Below are 12,538 nucleotides of genomic sequence, written 5' to 3'. Positions count from 1 at the left end.
GAGATACTGTAGCATTAGGAAAGAACAAAATGAAAGACAGCAACTATAGTGTGATGTTAAAAATTTTTTTGCTTGCAAATGAAACTATGGTATTACTCTAACAACAGAGTTGGGTATACAACGTACACTCTCAAATTTCTTTCCAGATGAAGTACACAGTATTTTAAAGGTACTCTTTCTCTTTGAGTTTGATGAGCAAGGAAAGGAATTACAGAAGGCCTTTGAGGGTACTCTGCAGTTGATGGAAAGATCACTCCCAGAAATTTGGACTCTTGCCTACCAGCAGACGTCAGCTATGCCTGTAAGTTTTTTTCAAAGGCAGTGTGTGGTTGGTTTTTCATCATTTTCACAGGTTATTGTAGTCATGTAATCACTAAAAAGTCAAAGCAAAAAACTTTCCTACTCTTAAAACATCATATGCTATAATTGAGTAGGTTTGTGTTTAAACTGTAAGATTTCCTGTTTGCCTTTTTCATATTTATTAGTATACCTTGGCAGGAGTATTTCTTCTTTCCAGATAAAGGAAAGCTGTCATGAGAATATGGGGAAGTCTTAGAGTATGGCTAGCATCAGAGTTGACTTCTCATCTCCTAGTTGGGAAGTTGTGGGGGGTACTAAACAGTTTTGTGTCCAACCAAGAATTCTCATGTTTTACCAGCAGTTTATTGTGTCTACCTCTGTTTATTCTTTCTTCCCTCAAGTCTGTTGTGGAGAATTTTGATGTGGATTCAGAATGGCTGGTTATTAGTTAGGGTCCAGTAAGGAAAATGAAAACCACACCTCCTACTTTCTCAGAGTTAAATATATGGTTTGATTAAAAAAGCATTGGTGGGCTGAAAAAGTAAAAGGGAAACACAGGAGGGAGGCTCGGTGTTATATTGTGAGTAACTGAAGGAAGCAGCTCATGGAACAAAGGGAAGAGTTGGGAGATTTTTGCAATTCAGAGCAGTGTTCTTGGATCTCTGAGAATACAAAGCTGGCCAGCCGGTCCTGATACTTCTGGGGGCATGCTGGAGCTAGTTCTAAGTGTACAGAGATAAATGAAAACTGAAGTGAGCAATTGCTATTGGAGTAAAGGAAAGCCAATCCCTTCTTCCTTCAACCTTGTATTTTCCCCTGGGCATCCTGGTGGAGTGTTACAGGGAGCCAGCTGATGAAGAGGAGTGGTCAGGCCTCAGAGGCTCTCAGCCCCAAGCTGTGTATGCAGGGCATGATGATTAGAGATAAGACGCTGTAATCATCTCACTGGTTAGAAACACACTGGCTTAGTGAGTTGATTTCATCTATTAGAAGTGGGGATACTTCCCCTGGATATGTTTTTAAGGTTTGACAGGAGTGTGGATATGGAAACACTTTATAAACCATAAAAGTAAAAGCAACTAAAAATTAGGACCCCCACAAATGCTTGGATTTGCTATAATATTTCCTAGAAGGAAAAATCATCATCATCTTTAAAGCTGTGATGATTTAGATGAACAGTTTTGAATGTCTGATCCCTTTGTCTGCTCAGACAACATTTGATTCTAAGGCATCAGCTACATAAATCTTGCAGGGAAAATGATAAGGAATTTTTAAAATTTTTTAGTGCTCGTCCTGGGGCTTGAATGCAGGGCTTGGGCACTGTCCCTGAGATTCTCTCTCTCAAGGCTAGCATTCTACCACTTGAGCCACAGCTCCACTTCTGGCTTTTTTTTTTTTTATAGTTTTTAGTGCATAGAAGGGTCTCACATTTTCCTGCCCAGGCTGGCTTTGAGCAGTGATCCTCAGATCTGAGACTCCTGAGTAGCTAGGATTACAGGAATGAGCCACCCGTACTTGGCTGCCCCGTTTTGCTTCATGATGTATGGGAATGGATGTTCAGGATACCATGAGTCACTTGAAATGCTGTTGAGCTCATGGCATTACTCCTGAGAATATGCTGCTAAGTAATGCATGTAGAGATGAATGAGGACAAATCAGCGGGCTGGTGTCTACCATCTATCTGCCTGGAGGCTTGCTGCAGGCATGGATTTCTGTGAAGTCTTGTGCAGAGTTTGTGTTATACATGTAAGATGCTTACCTTTTAATACAAAAAAAAATGTTTCCCACAAGGTTTTGAGTATAGTAGATAACTCATGTTCTATAGTCTCTTGTATTTTTTCCCCTCATTAGGATATGACTTGCTTATTTGTAAAAGGTAAATTATATGCTATTGTAGAGTGCTACTTTACCTTGCCTCTGTCATTACCTTGTTCTTCTGAGAGAAAAGTGACTTAAGAGATTTGAGTTGAAAGTGGAGCTGACTAAGTAAGCTCACATATGAAATGACAATTACCACGTTGATACCATAATAAAGAAAATATCAGGCTGCTTACTGCTGGTAGAAGTTTGGCTTTTGGTTTTTAAATCATCAGAAGTGTTAAGATAATCTTTGGTGATCTAGTCTATTTTCTGTTTAGGTTCTAGGTCCAAATTCTACTGCAAACAGCATCATGGCCTCTTATCAACAGCAGAAGACTTCAGTTCCTGTTCTTGGTTAGTATTCCTTTTCTATCGGGGTATTAGGTAGCTGTTGAGATCAGCTGTACAAAGTGATACTGGATATTGACTATGATTCCTCCTCAACTTTGAGATTACATCCTTAATAGATCAATTTAAATCTCTACTAGTAGTGTCCTGGTGGGGGCAAGGATCCAATATAACATTAAATATATAATTTAATAACATTTTTTAGTGACATTGACATACACTTGTCATATACATCATAGTTGCAGTTTGAGTTCAAACTGTCTCTATGTACATACACATTTGAAAAATTGTTCTGAACCATCAGATTTTGGTTTTATAGATGCACATTACATCTTAGAGACATTTTCATGATTTTTCTAAGAACTAGAAGAACTGGGCCGTTTTATTACCGGTATGATTGATAATATAATTTTAAAACAAGTCCAAAAAGTTAATATTTTATCTTTATTTTCTGTTATACCTCAAATATTTTGTTCGCTGGGAAGAGATGGTTCTCACATAAATACTTATTACTAGACATTGCAAGCCCATAAAGCTTTATTTTAAAAGTTGGCTAGAAAATTGTAACAGATAGATTTGTCACTTGCATATTTGCTTTTCAGGTGGATTACTCAAACATCCCAGTCTTTCTTGGTTTTAAAAAATCGTGGTGTGTTCTAAAATAATTGGCCTTCTTTTTTTTTCCGGTCGTTGGGCTTGAACTCTGGCCCTGGGTGCTGTCCCTCAGCTCTTCAGCTCAAGGCAAGCGCTGTACCGCTTGAGCCACAGTGCCACTTCCGGTTTTCTAGTGGTTTTATTCAAGATAAGAGTCTCACGGACTTTCCTGCTCAGACTGGCTTTGAACCTTCATGCTCAGATCTCAGCCTCCTGAGTAGCTAGGATTACAGGCGTGAGCCACCAAGTGAGCCACTGACGCCTGGCTAATTGGCCTTCTTTTAATGCTCTTGTTTTCATCTTTCAACACTTTTTTCATCTGGCAACACTTTTAATTTTTTTTATTTAAATGCTGTGCTATGGTAGCATTTAGATGACATTTGGAGTAGCCCCTGGGGATTATAATTGTCTACTAGCATGTGTTGCCTGCCTTCACCTCAACTGAACTGCGTCTGTACAGTAACTACTAGTGTCTTAGTTTCCTTCTCTTCTGGAGTCTGGCAACCTGCTTTTTGGTGAGAATTCAACACATACACTTATTTCTGAGATGCTAGAAATTAACTTTAGACCTGAGGCCATTTGGCAATTATTTATTTGTCCTACCCTTTGCTGCTGGCCTGATGATAGTCTTGAGGACAGGCTCAGTCACACAACCCCTGGGTGTTCTAGTCAGCTTCCCCACTTCAAAGAGTACTTCTGCTTCCTACTGAGCCATAAATACTAAGATACTGACAGCTTCTCTTCTGAGTGTTAGTTATCAGTGTACTGTGGTTGCAAGGTTGTGTAAGAAAAGGGAGGTTCTTACAACAATAGTATTTGATAAGCTACTCACACAATCAGTCCCCGTCAAGTCTGCCTTAGCTGCCTTGGATAGTGTCATTTGTTCTCCCCTTACCCCAGAGTAGTATTAGCAACTTTTGATGGATCATTTTCTTCAATTGCTTCATTAAGTGGATTAGATTAAGTGATTTTAGAAAAGGGCTTGCATCATAGCTTGAGTTGAATTTGTTTTATTACATTTTTTAAAATAAGTGAGAACAATTTGACTATAAAAAGGACTGAGATCTTTGGAAAAATTGAAGTTTTTAAAAGTATTTTTGTAAACTGACTTTTTGTACCATGAAATTCAAACATGGAAATGTGAAAGCGCTCACATCCTGCTGTCACACAGTTTGTCAGAATCCATTCCTTCTGGAAAGCCAGCACTTGGTATTTATTCTTAGTTAAGTCTAGACTTGTTTCATTTTCAAAATAAGATAGGATATTTTTATAACATTTCTTAAAATAGACTCAAACTTCATTCACTGTGAAATTATGGATCTGGTTGGCAATTTACCTGTGAATCAGTATTAATATTGTTATATAACTGAAAGCTCTGGTTGGCTTTTGCCTGTCAGGTGGAGTTGACTGGTAGTTAAGTATTATGTGTAAGTACAGAACTCCACAGTAGTGGAGAGTCTGAATTATAAAATATGTCAACCTACCAAAATTTCACCGTTTTTCGTCATAGGATATGTTTATGTAAATTGAGAAAACCATGATTATTTTAACATCTTTATCTTGAGCATTTTTTTTTTCTGTCAGTCATGAGACTTGAACTCTGGGCCTGGGTACTGTCTTTGAGCTCTTCAGCTCAAGGTGAGTAGTCTACCACTTGAGCCACAGTGCCACTTCTGGTTTTCTGGTGGTTTATTGGAGATAAGAGTCTCACTGACTTTCCTGCCCGGGGTTGCTTTGAACTGTGATCCTCAGATCTCAGCCTCTTGAATAGCTAGGATTACAGGCATGAGTCACTGGTGCCCAGCAAGCATTTTCTTATATTGTTAAATATTCCTTGAAAACATATGTTGATATATGTATGTATAGGTGTACTGCTAGAATTTAATCATAAATTTGAAGAAAGAATATTATCCTTGTGTGCATTATTTTCCACAGCTCTTGTTTCCTGTCTGGTTCCTAATTAGATAAGAAGCTCCACAAATCTCCCTGCAAGAGTGTTTGAAAGTTTTAGTTTGCAGTTCCCCCCCAAAAAAGCGCACTTTTTAAAATAGGGCTTTTGTTTTTGGCATTAGAGTTGGAACTCAATGCCTCACACTTGATAGTGAAACACCCTTCGCCACCCATACTTCCAGCTTTTTTGAGATGGTTTCACCACTGTTTCTGCATCCTGGAAAACTGGGATGACATGCACGTGCCCACCTTTTTACTGACTAATTTGGGATCTTGCTAACTGTCTGCCCAAATTGGCCTTGAATCTCAGTCCTTCAATCTTTACCTCATGAGTAGCTAGGAAGCAAGGGTATATTTATTTATTATCATCAAGTACTTAACTCTGTCCATGGACTTTTCCTGCTATGTACATTCCACTTTGTTTACTATTATTAACTGGAAACAGGTGTTACATATGATAAACCTCACAGATCTTAGGTTTATAATTTAACTTTTAATAAATCTGTACTACAGCTGTGTAATCACCTCCTCTCATAAAATGCAGAAGCTTCTACTTTGAATCACTTGCCTAAAGTTAAGTATGGACGTTTTCCTCAGGTCAGGGCCACTAGGCTATGTTTGGCTGTGTTTACTCTGACTGGAGATTCAAGAACAGGCATAGTAACTCTGGCCATGATGTTTGTCTTGGAGCTGTAAAACCTAATCACCTACTTTGACATAGAATTACTACCTCAGCTCCCCCCAGCCTGAGTAGGTTTGACTATAACTCTTTTCTTCCTTTACAGATGCTGAGATTTTTATACCACCAAAGATTGACAGAAGAAATCAGTGGAAACTGAGCCTACTAGAGTGATCTACCCCAGTTAGGAAGGCACCAACAGAGACAAGTTCCCACTTACTCCATGTCCCTCCAGCCAGCTCTTCCTTGCTCCTCTAGACGCCCAGCATTGAGACCTGGGAAGTACAGTGGTAGGAAGTACAGTGCCGAGAGTTGCTATCTGCACCAGACCTCAGCATAGAGCAGTTCTCTTTTTTTAATTTGAGTGTACATAGTAATCACTAGCAAAACTTTTAGTAAAAGTTTCAGCCAGTATGTCATATTTTTTTTTTAAGAATTGCTGTTCTTGTATTTAGTGCTGTTTAAGAGCATGATTATTTATGGTAATCATGAGATAGGTCTCATTCCCAGTTACAGATCTGATTTGTACTGCAGCCTTGGCAAATCACGTAATGACTAGTACCTCAGTTCTTGTTAATGGGGAATGGTATTTCATGGCGTCTACCTCAAAAATACGAAGACAAGTAAAATAATGTTTTGGACTTTTTGTTTGTTTGGTTTTTGTTTTTGAGATAGGATCTCACTGTGTAGGCCAGGCTAGCCTCAAATTCATGATCCTCCTGCCTCAGCCTCCCAAGTGCAGGGGTTGATTATATAAGGCCCAGTGTAACGTAATGTTTCTGAGTAGTTTTAAGTTGCTAAAATAGAGCATTTGTATGTAAACAGCTGACAAAATTTAGCAAGACATAATCATTTAACTGATTTTGTTCACTTTAAAGTAGAATAAAAAGATGTTTCATGTTATTAGGTCATGTGCTTCCCATTTACTTGGGTTGAGCTTCCCTTCCTATAGTTAAACCATTATTATAGAGACTATTTATTGCTAGAGATTCAGCAGCCTTAGAACAGGTTAGAATTTCAGAGCTTGGTAAGCAGTGAGGGGTATTGGTGTGCATGGTTGGAATGCTTTGTTCTACAAATTCTGCTTTAAACAAAATGTTTTCATCTGTGTCTAGGCCATCTAATTTACTTTTCTTTCTGACCCCTGTTTTCTTTCTGACCTCTGTTTCATTCAGTTTCCAAAAGAACTTTGTTATTTTCTTTGGAAAAATTGAGAATGTTTTCTCCTTTTTGGCAAGTCTAGAAAAAGCTCAGTTTATTTTGACAAGAATTCTGTGGCTGATCCTTGGGTAAAGTTAAATTTCTCCCAGACTTTTAATATCAGAACCTTAATTGCTGTTTGCTAAGGAAATGGTGCTTTTGATCCTCAGAGTGTACAGTATATACTATAGAGTAGTGTTACCTGAAATAAAATTAACTATTACTATAGTTAATTTTTTAATTCTTTTTGCTGGTTGTTTTTGTTAGTTGATTGATTTGGTTTGAACACAGAGCTTTACCACTTGTCATATCCGCAGCTCTTTTTTTAGTTATTTTTCCAATGGGGTCTTAGCTTTTTTTTCCTGGGGCCAGCTTCAGACTGTGTTCTTCCTGCGTATGCCTCTTTAGTTTAGCAGGGATGACCATATGTACCACCATGCCTGGCCTACTTTTCCCCAGGCTAGCTTCAAACCACAATTCTCCCATGTCTGCCACCTGAGTAGCTAGAATTTCAGGAGGAAGCCCCTGTACCTGGCTAGTAAAAAGTTAGGTATAGAGTATAGGGCTATTCACTATGTGTAATTTGAAAGTTTTCACACAACAGTAATAGAAAAAAAGATGTGTATTGTACCTTGGGAGAAGTCTACTTTTGGATTCATGCCCATAATAGATTTGCAGTAATTAGATGCTCAACTTCTGAAAGGCTATAAAGACTTGGCAAGTATAAGTGAATATAATAACTTCAGAGCATTTTTTTCATTTGCTGTAGTGTATTTTAATAGGAAAGGAACTCAGGCTGAAGGACTGGATGTAGAAGTAAATGTGTCTTAATAATGGTGTGGATTTTCAGTTTCCTTAAAGTAGTGAGTTATAGCAGTAAGAATTAATTTGTTTGCATCATGCAGACGACTGTCAATTACTGTCTCATGGAGCAGGAATGAACTTTGTTCACTTCAAAAAGAAGTTTACCTGATATGAAAGGAGAAATCTGTATAAATTCTTGTTCTCTGAGGAGCTACCTCTGTAAGTATCTTGCTTATGACATGATACTCTTTGTCTTCCATTCACCATGATGGCTTAAGAAGAATTGCTATTGCGATATAAGTGACTGCGAGTTAGGAAAAGGCACAGTTAGAAGTCAGACCTCTTCGTTAACAATGTCCAGGCTGTCAGAATGGCTGGTGAGGTAGGAAGTGTGACCTGCAGCTTTGTGTGTTGAACTTTCTTCCTGTTGGTGTTTGTGGAAAGGAAGCTTATCCCTGCAGCACTTAGCCTAGTCTGCATTTCCTTTCCAAGCTGTTGTAATAAAGTAGTTCCTAAAGGGGAATGCATACAATAAAGGACGGTAATTTTAGGGGAGGTCTCTCCCCAAATTAAGTGTGGTTCATCCTCCCCACCACCACCTCTCCACTTTTAGCAAATGCTAATTTAAAAGAGGCTGCATAAGTTAGGAAATAGACACACTGAGGAGGGAACATGAGGGGTGTTTAATGCTATAGGAAAGTATGTATCAGATCAGCTCCCTGTGTGTGGAATAGGTGCTCTCCAGGGTGGCAAGCACACTGCCACAGTGGCTCTACCTATTCAGTTCAGAAGCACCTTCTGTAAAGGAAGAAAGGCCCATGTTCCTCATATTCGAAGCGGTGGACCCACAGTGGTTGGAAACCCTGAAGTGAGGCCAGGATAGAGCCCCCAGTCCACACTGCAGTGTCTCTCTCCGGCAACACATTTACCTGTGGGTTGTCATTGGGGCACATGCTGCTCAGCTCCTTCTGCAGGCGGTTAGGGAAACCACTGAGCATAGTGCTACCCCCGCAGAGCAGGATGTTCCCCATGAGGTCTCGTTTGAGGGCGATGTCACACTTGTTCAGGCAGGACACAGTCTGGGTGTGGAGCCCCAGTTGCATAGACTTGATCAGAGATGGCTTGAAGAACATTTCTGAGCAAAGGAACCTCTCTTGGCCCAGGTGGATCTCTTTCCCATCAGGTAGAGTATACTGAATTTCATGATCAGTGCGTGCTACCTTCTTCTCTTCAATAGGGTCTAGGGCCACAAAGCAGCATTTCTTCTTGATGTCCTCCACAATGCTCATCTGTTCCTCAGTAAATTGTTTTCCTGTGTCATTCATCAGGTTCTTGAGGTAGGCTGTCAAGTCATAGCCTGCATAATCCAGCCTTCCAGTGATGCTGGGCAAAGGGTAGCCCTCATAGATTGGGACTACATAGGAGACTCCATGGCCGACCTCCACCACCAGGCCTGAGGTTCTCCCATAGGAGTACATGGACAGGCGGGACTGGTAGGCGATATGCATTGCAGGTGTGTTGAAAGTTTCAAACAGCATCTCAGCGTACTTCTCTCGGTTGGTGTGGGGACTCAGGGGAGGATCTGAAACCAAGACTGCATGCTCTTCTGAGGCGATCTTCATTTCTTGTTGGAAGAGATATTCCCAGATGTCCTGCACTGTATCCCAGTCCACAATGATGCCATGTCTCAGAGGATTAATCAGCTTGAGACGAACTTCTGGATTGAGGAGTTCCTGCCCCACAAACGTCTCCTTGCGATTATCCCCAGTCTTGGCAGTCTCCATGTAGGGCTTGCCCACTGTTGTTGAGATCTTGTGAGTTGGCTTGGGTAGGCCAGCAAAGCCACATTTACAGTAGCCAGTGCCAAGGTCCACTACCACTGCTTTGGTCACCTCTATTTTGCCCCTGTCCTTAGATGTTGATTGCATAGCTTCCTGTGACTCAGAACTGCTTCGGCGAACCCACACTGCCCGCTTCGCAGGGCCTTCCTTCACAGATGCAGTCTGGAGGAGCTGTGTCTGTAAAGAGGCCTGTTCACCCACCTTCTTGGCAGGTCCATCCCCTATGCTTACTGTCTGTGGAGCCCATATACTTTCAAGAGCCATACTGCTCCCAGAAAGTTCCTCAGTCCCACTGGCTTCAAGGCCTTGAAAGGCCTATATCAGAAGAGAGTAAGAGAATTTTCCCAACAATGACATCACTGATTGTGACAGAAGCCAGTAACCTGGGCCTTTCTAGGTACTGAGAATCTTTGGACATTACTTTTTGTAGTAGGTCTTTTTTGTTGTTGTTGTTGGTAATAAAAGTGATGCACTCATTGGATTAATACTTATCGAATGTCATGATGTGCAAGGTAGGTTAGACTATAGCAATAAACTACCAAAATCAGCCTTGGCCGGCTAGGTGACCGAAGCCTGTAATCCTAGCTACTTGGGAGGCAGTGATAGATTTGTTCATGACCCTCCTTAAAAAGCTTCCTGGTATAGCTGGGATGCCACATGAGCTATGGAAGAGAAATAATTTTTGGACATACATTTGTGCTTTTCATCAGTTACAGTGTAGGCAGTGAAGTTAGACCCCTAATAAGAACATTGGCTCCTCCAAGAATATTCAGCCAGAGTGGGCACCCCTCCTATCTTGGTGGTTTCCTCTTTGGTATATGTGAACTCTCACCTTGGTGAGACCTAATATGCAGAGGGGGCCTGGTTAGCCCACTGTCAGGACAACCACTGTGGGTTGAGGTCAGACACATTAGTGCCAAGACCTGCCTCATTCCAGAATTCTGCCTTTAGTTGTGCCAGCACCTTATACTTCACCCCAGCCCTGTTCTCTTCATTAGAGGCTTTTGCTACAATGACGACTTCCTCCTTTAAGGAGGGCAGTGCTCCTGGCCTTGTGGAATATGAAAGAAGAAGAAGGCCAAAGGTTCATGAGCTTCGTAACTGCTGGAAACAGCCACAATGGGAGGAAAGTATGCTTAGGTCCCTCAACCTCTAAGGAAGCTTTGGTGTGCTGGAGTTGGATGAGTAATCACTGTTAAGAGCCGTTTCCTCTTGGACAAGTCATTTGGATTCTGATCCTTAGCCCTGCCTACTTCCAGGATTCTGCAAAATACTTTAGGTGGCTGGTAGGGCACCAAATTTATTATAGCAGCTCAAACATGAGCAGCAGTGGGGTGCGGTCCGTGAACAAGGCAGGAGGTTGGAGGTAAAACCTCTAAGACCCCGAGTGCTTGGATTTCTAAGCCGGCTGGCCAGTCCTGGAACAAGCCAATTAAGGGGTATGGGGGGGGGGATTGAGCCACCCCTCTCTGGATGGGCCAGCCCCGTAACGTCAGCGTCACAATTCTAAGTGGTTACCAAGGCGCAGCTGGAGGTGGACCCCCACTTCTCCCCACGGAGCTTCCGGAGGCAGACCTGAGACAGGTGAGAGAGGAAGGCAGATGGCGACCCGAAACAGCCCCAGCCCCGTTCCCCTGGGCGCGGCGCAGGGCGACCCCGGAGAGGCGGGCACGGGGCCGGGGCCCGAGACGGGCGCCCGGGACGCGATTTCCACCTCTCCGCTGAAGGGGAAGCCCAAGAAAGTCCGGAAGATCAAGGCGCTCATCATTGACCTGGGCTCCCAGTACTGCAAGTGCGGCTACGCGGGCGAGCCGAGGCCCACCTACTTCATCTCCTCCACCGTGGGCAAGCGCAGCCCGGAGCTGGCGGCCGACGCGGGCGACACCCGCAAGGAGACCTACGTGGGCCACGAGCTGCTCAACACGGAGGCGTCGCTGAAGCTGGTGAACCCGCTGAAGCACGGCGTGGTGGTGGACTGGGACTGCGTGCAGAACATCTGGGAGTACATCTTCCACACGGCCATGAAGATCCTGCCCGAGGAGCACGCCGTGCTGGTGTCCGACCCCCCGCTCAGCCCCGCGGGCAACCGCGAGAAGTACGCCGAGCTCATGTTCGAGACCTTCCGGGTGCCCGCCATGCACGTGACCTCGCAGGCGCTGCTGTCCATCTACTCGTACGGCAAGACCTCGGGGCTGGTGGTGGAGAGCGGCCACGGCGTCTCGCACGTGGTGCCCATCTCCGAGGGCGACGTGCTGCCGGGCCTGGCGGGCCGCGCCACCTACGCGGGCGGCGACCTCACCAACTACCTGCTGCAGCTGCTCAACGAGGCCGGCCAGAAGTTCACGGACGACCACCTGCACATCATCGAGCACATCAAGAAGAAGTGCTGCTACGCCGCGCTGCTGCCCGAGGAGGAGCAGGGCCTGGGCCTGGAGGAGCTGCGCGTGGACTACGAGCTCCCGGACGGCAAGGTCATCACCATCGGCCAGGAGCGCTTCCGCTGCTCGGAGATGCTCTTCAAGCCCTCCCTGGCGGGCTGCAACCAGCCCAGCCTCCCCGAGCTCACGGCCGCCTGCCTGGCCCGCTGCCAGGACACCGGCTTCAAGGAGGAGATGGCCGCCAGCGTGCTGCTGTGCGGCGGCTGCACCATGCTGGACGGCTTCCCCGAGCGCTTCCAGAGGGAGCTGAGCCGCCTCTGCCCCGAGGACAGCCCCACCGTGGTGGCGGCTCCCGAGAGGAAGACCTCCGTGTGGACCGGCGGCTCCATCCTGGCCTCGCTGCAGGCCTTCCAGCAGCTCTGGGTCAGCAAGGAAGAGTTCGAGGAGCGGGGCAGCGCGGCCATCTACAGCAAGTGCTGAGGGGGCGGGCCCCACTGGCAGGGCCCTGGGGCTGCGGCCGAGGG

General features: G+C 44.1%; 3 protein-coding genes across 3 annotated transcripts in view; 2 read left to right on the top strand and 1 right to left on the bottom strand.

Annotated features, from left to right (window-relative positions):
- The window catches only part of Elp1 (elongator acetyltransferase complex subunit 1), a 51,036-nt gene extending 44,604 nt beyond the window's left edge, over positions 1-6,432 (top strand). The window contains exons 35-37 of the mRNA XM_042695568.1: positions 147-301; positions 2,439-2,514; positions 5,898-6,432. Of these exons, the coding sequence (XP_042551502.1) occupies positions 147-301; positions 2,439-2,514; positions 5,898-5,965 (299 nt within the window). The 3' untranslated portion in view covers positions 5,966-6,432. The remainder of the gene's footprint in view (positions 1-146; positions 302-2,438; positions 2,515-5,897) is intronic.
- On the bottom strand, positions 6,229-11,146 carry Actl7a (actin like 7A). The gene has a single exon (XM_042695584.1). The coding sequence runs from the start codon at positions 9,898-9,900 to the stop codon at positions 8,581-8,583; it is 1,320 nt and encodes a 439-aa protein (XP_042551518.1). The 5' UTR covers positions 9,901-11,146; the 3' UTR covers positions 6,229-8,580.
- Positions 11,147-11,148: 2 nt separating this feature from the next.
- Positions 11,149-12,535, top strand: Actl7b (actin like 7B). The gene has a single exon (XM_042695600.1). It carries the CDS (start codon positions 11,238-11,240, stop codon positions 12,492-12,494), a length of 1,257 nt encoding a protein of 418 aa, XP_042551534.1. The 5' UTR covers positions 11,149-11,237; the 3' UTR covers positions 12,495-12,535.
- The last annotated feature ends 3 nt before the right edge of the window (positions 12,536-12,538 follow it).

Source organism: Dipodomys spectabilis, unplaced genomic scaffold (assembly GCF_019054845.1).
Source record: "Dipodomys spectabilis isolate Male_0828 unplaced genomic scaffold, ASM1905484v1 ptg000006l, whole genome shotgun sequence".
NCBI classification, from domain to species: domain Eukaryota; kingdom Metazoa; phylum Chordata; class Mammalia; order Rodentia; family Heteromyidae; genus Dipodomys; species Dipodomys spectabilis.
Note: the sequence above shows the minus strand (reverse complement) of the source record. Positions and strands in the feature narration are given on the sequence as shown.

Bases quoted from the DNA above. Each gene is read 5' to 3' on its own strand.
- Actl7a (XM_042695584.1), bottom strand. From the start codon at position 9,900: ATGGCTCTTGAAAGTATATGGGCTCCACAGACAGTAAGCATAGGGGAT.
- Actl7b (XM_042695600.1), top strand. From the start codon at position 11,238: ATGGCGACCCGAAACAGCCCCAGCCCCGTTCCCCTGGGCGCGGCGCAG.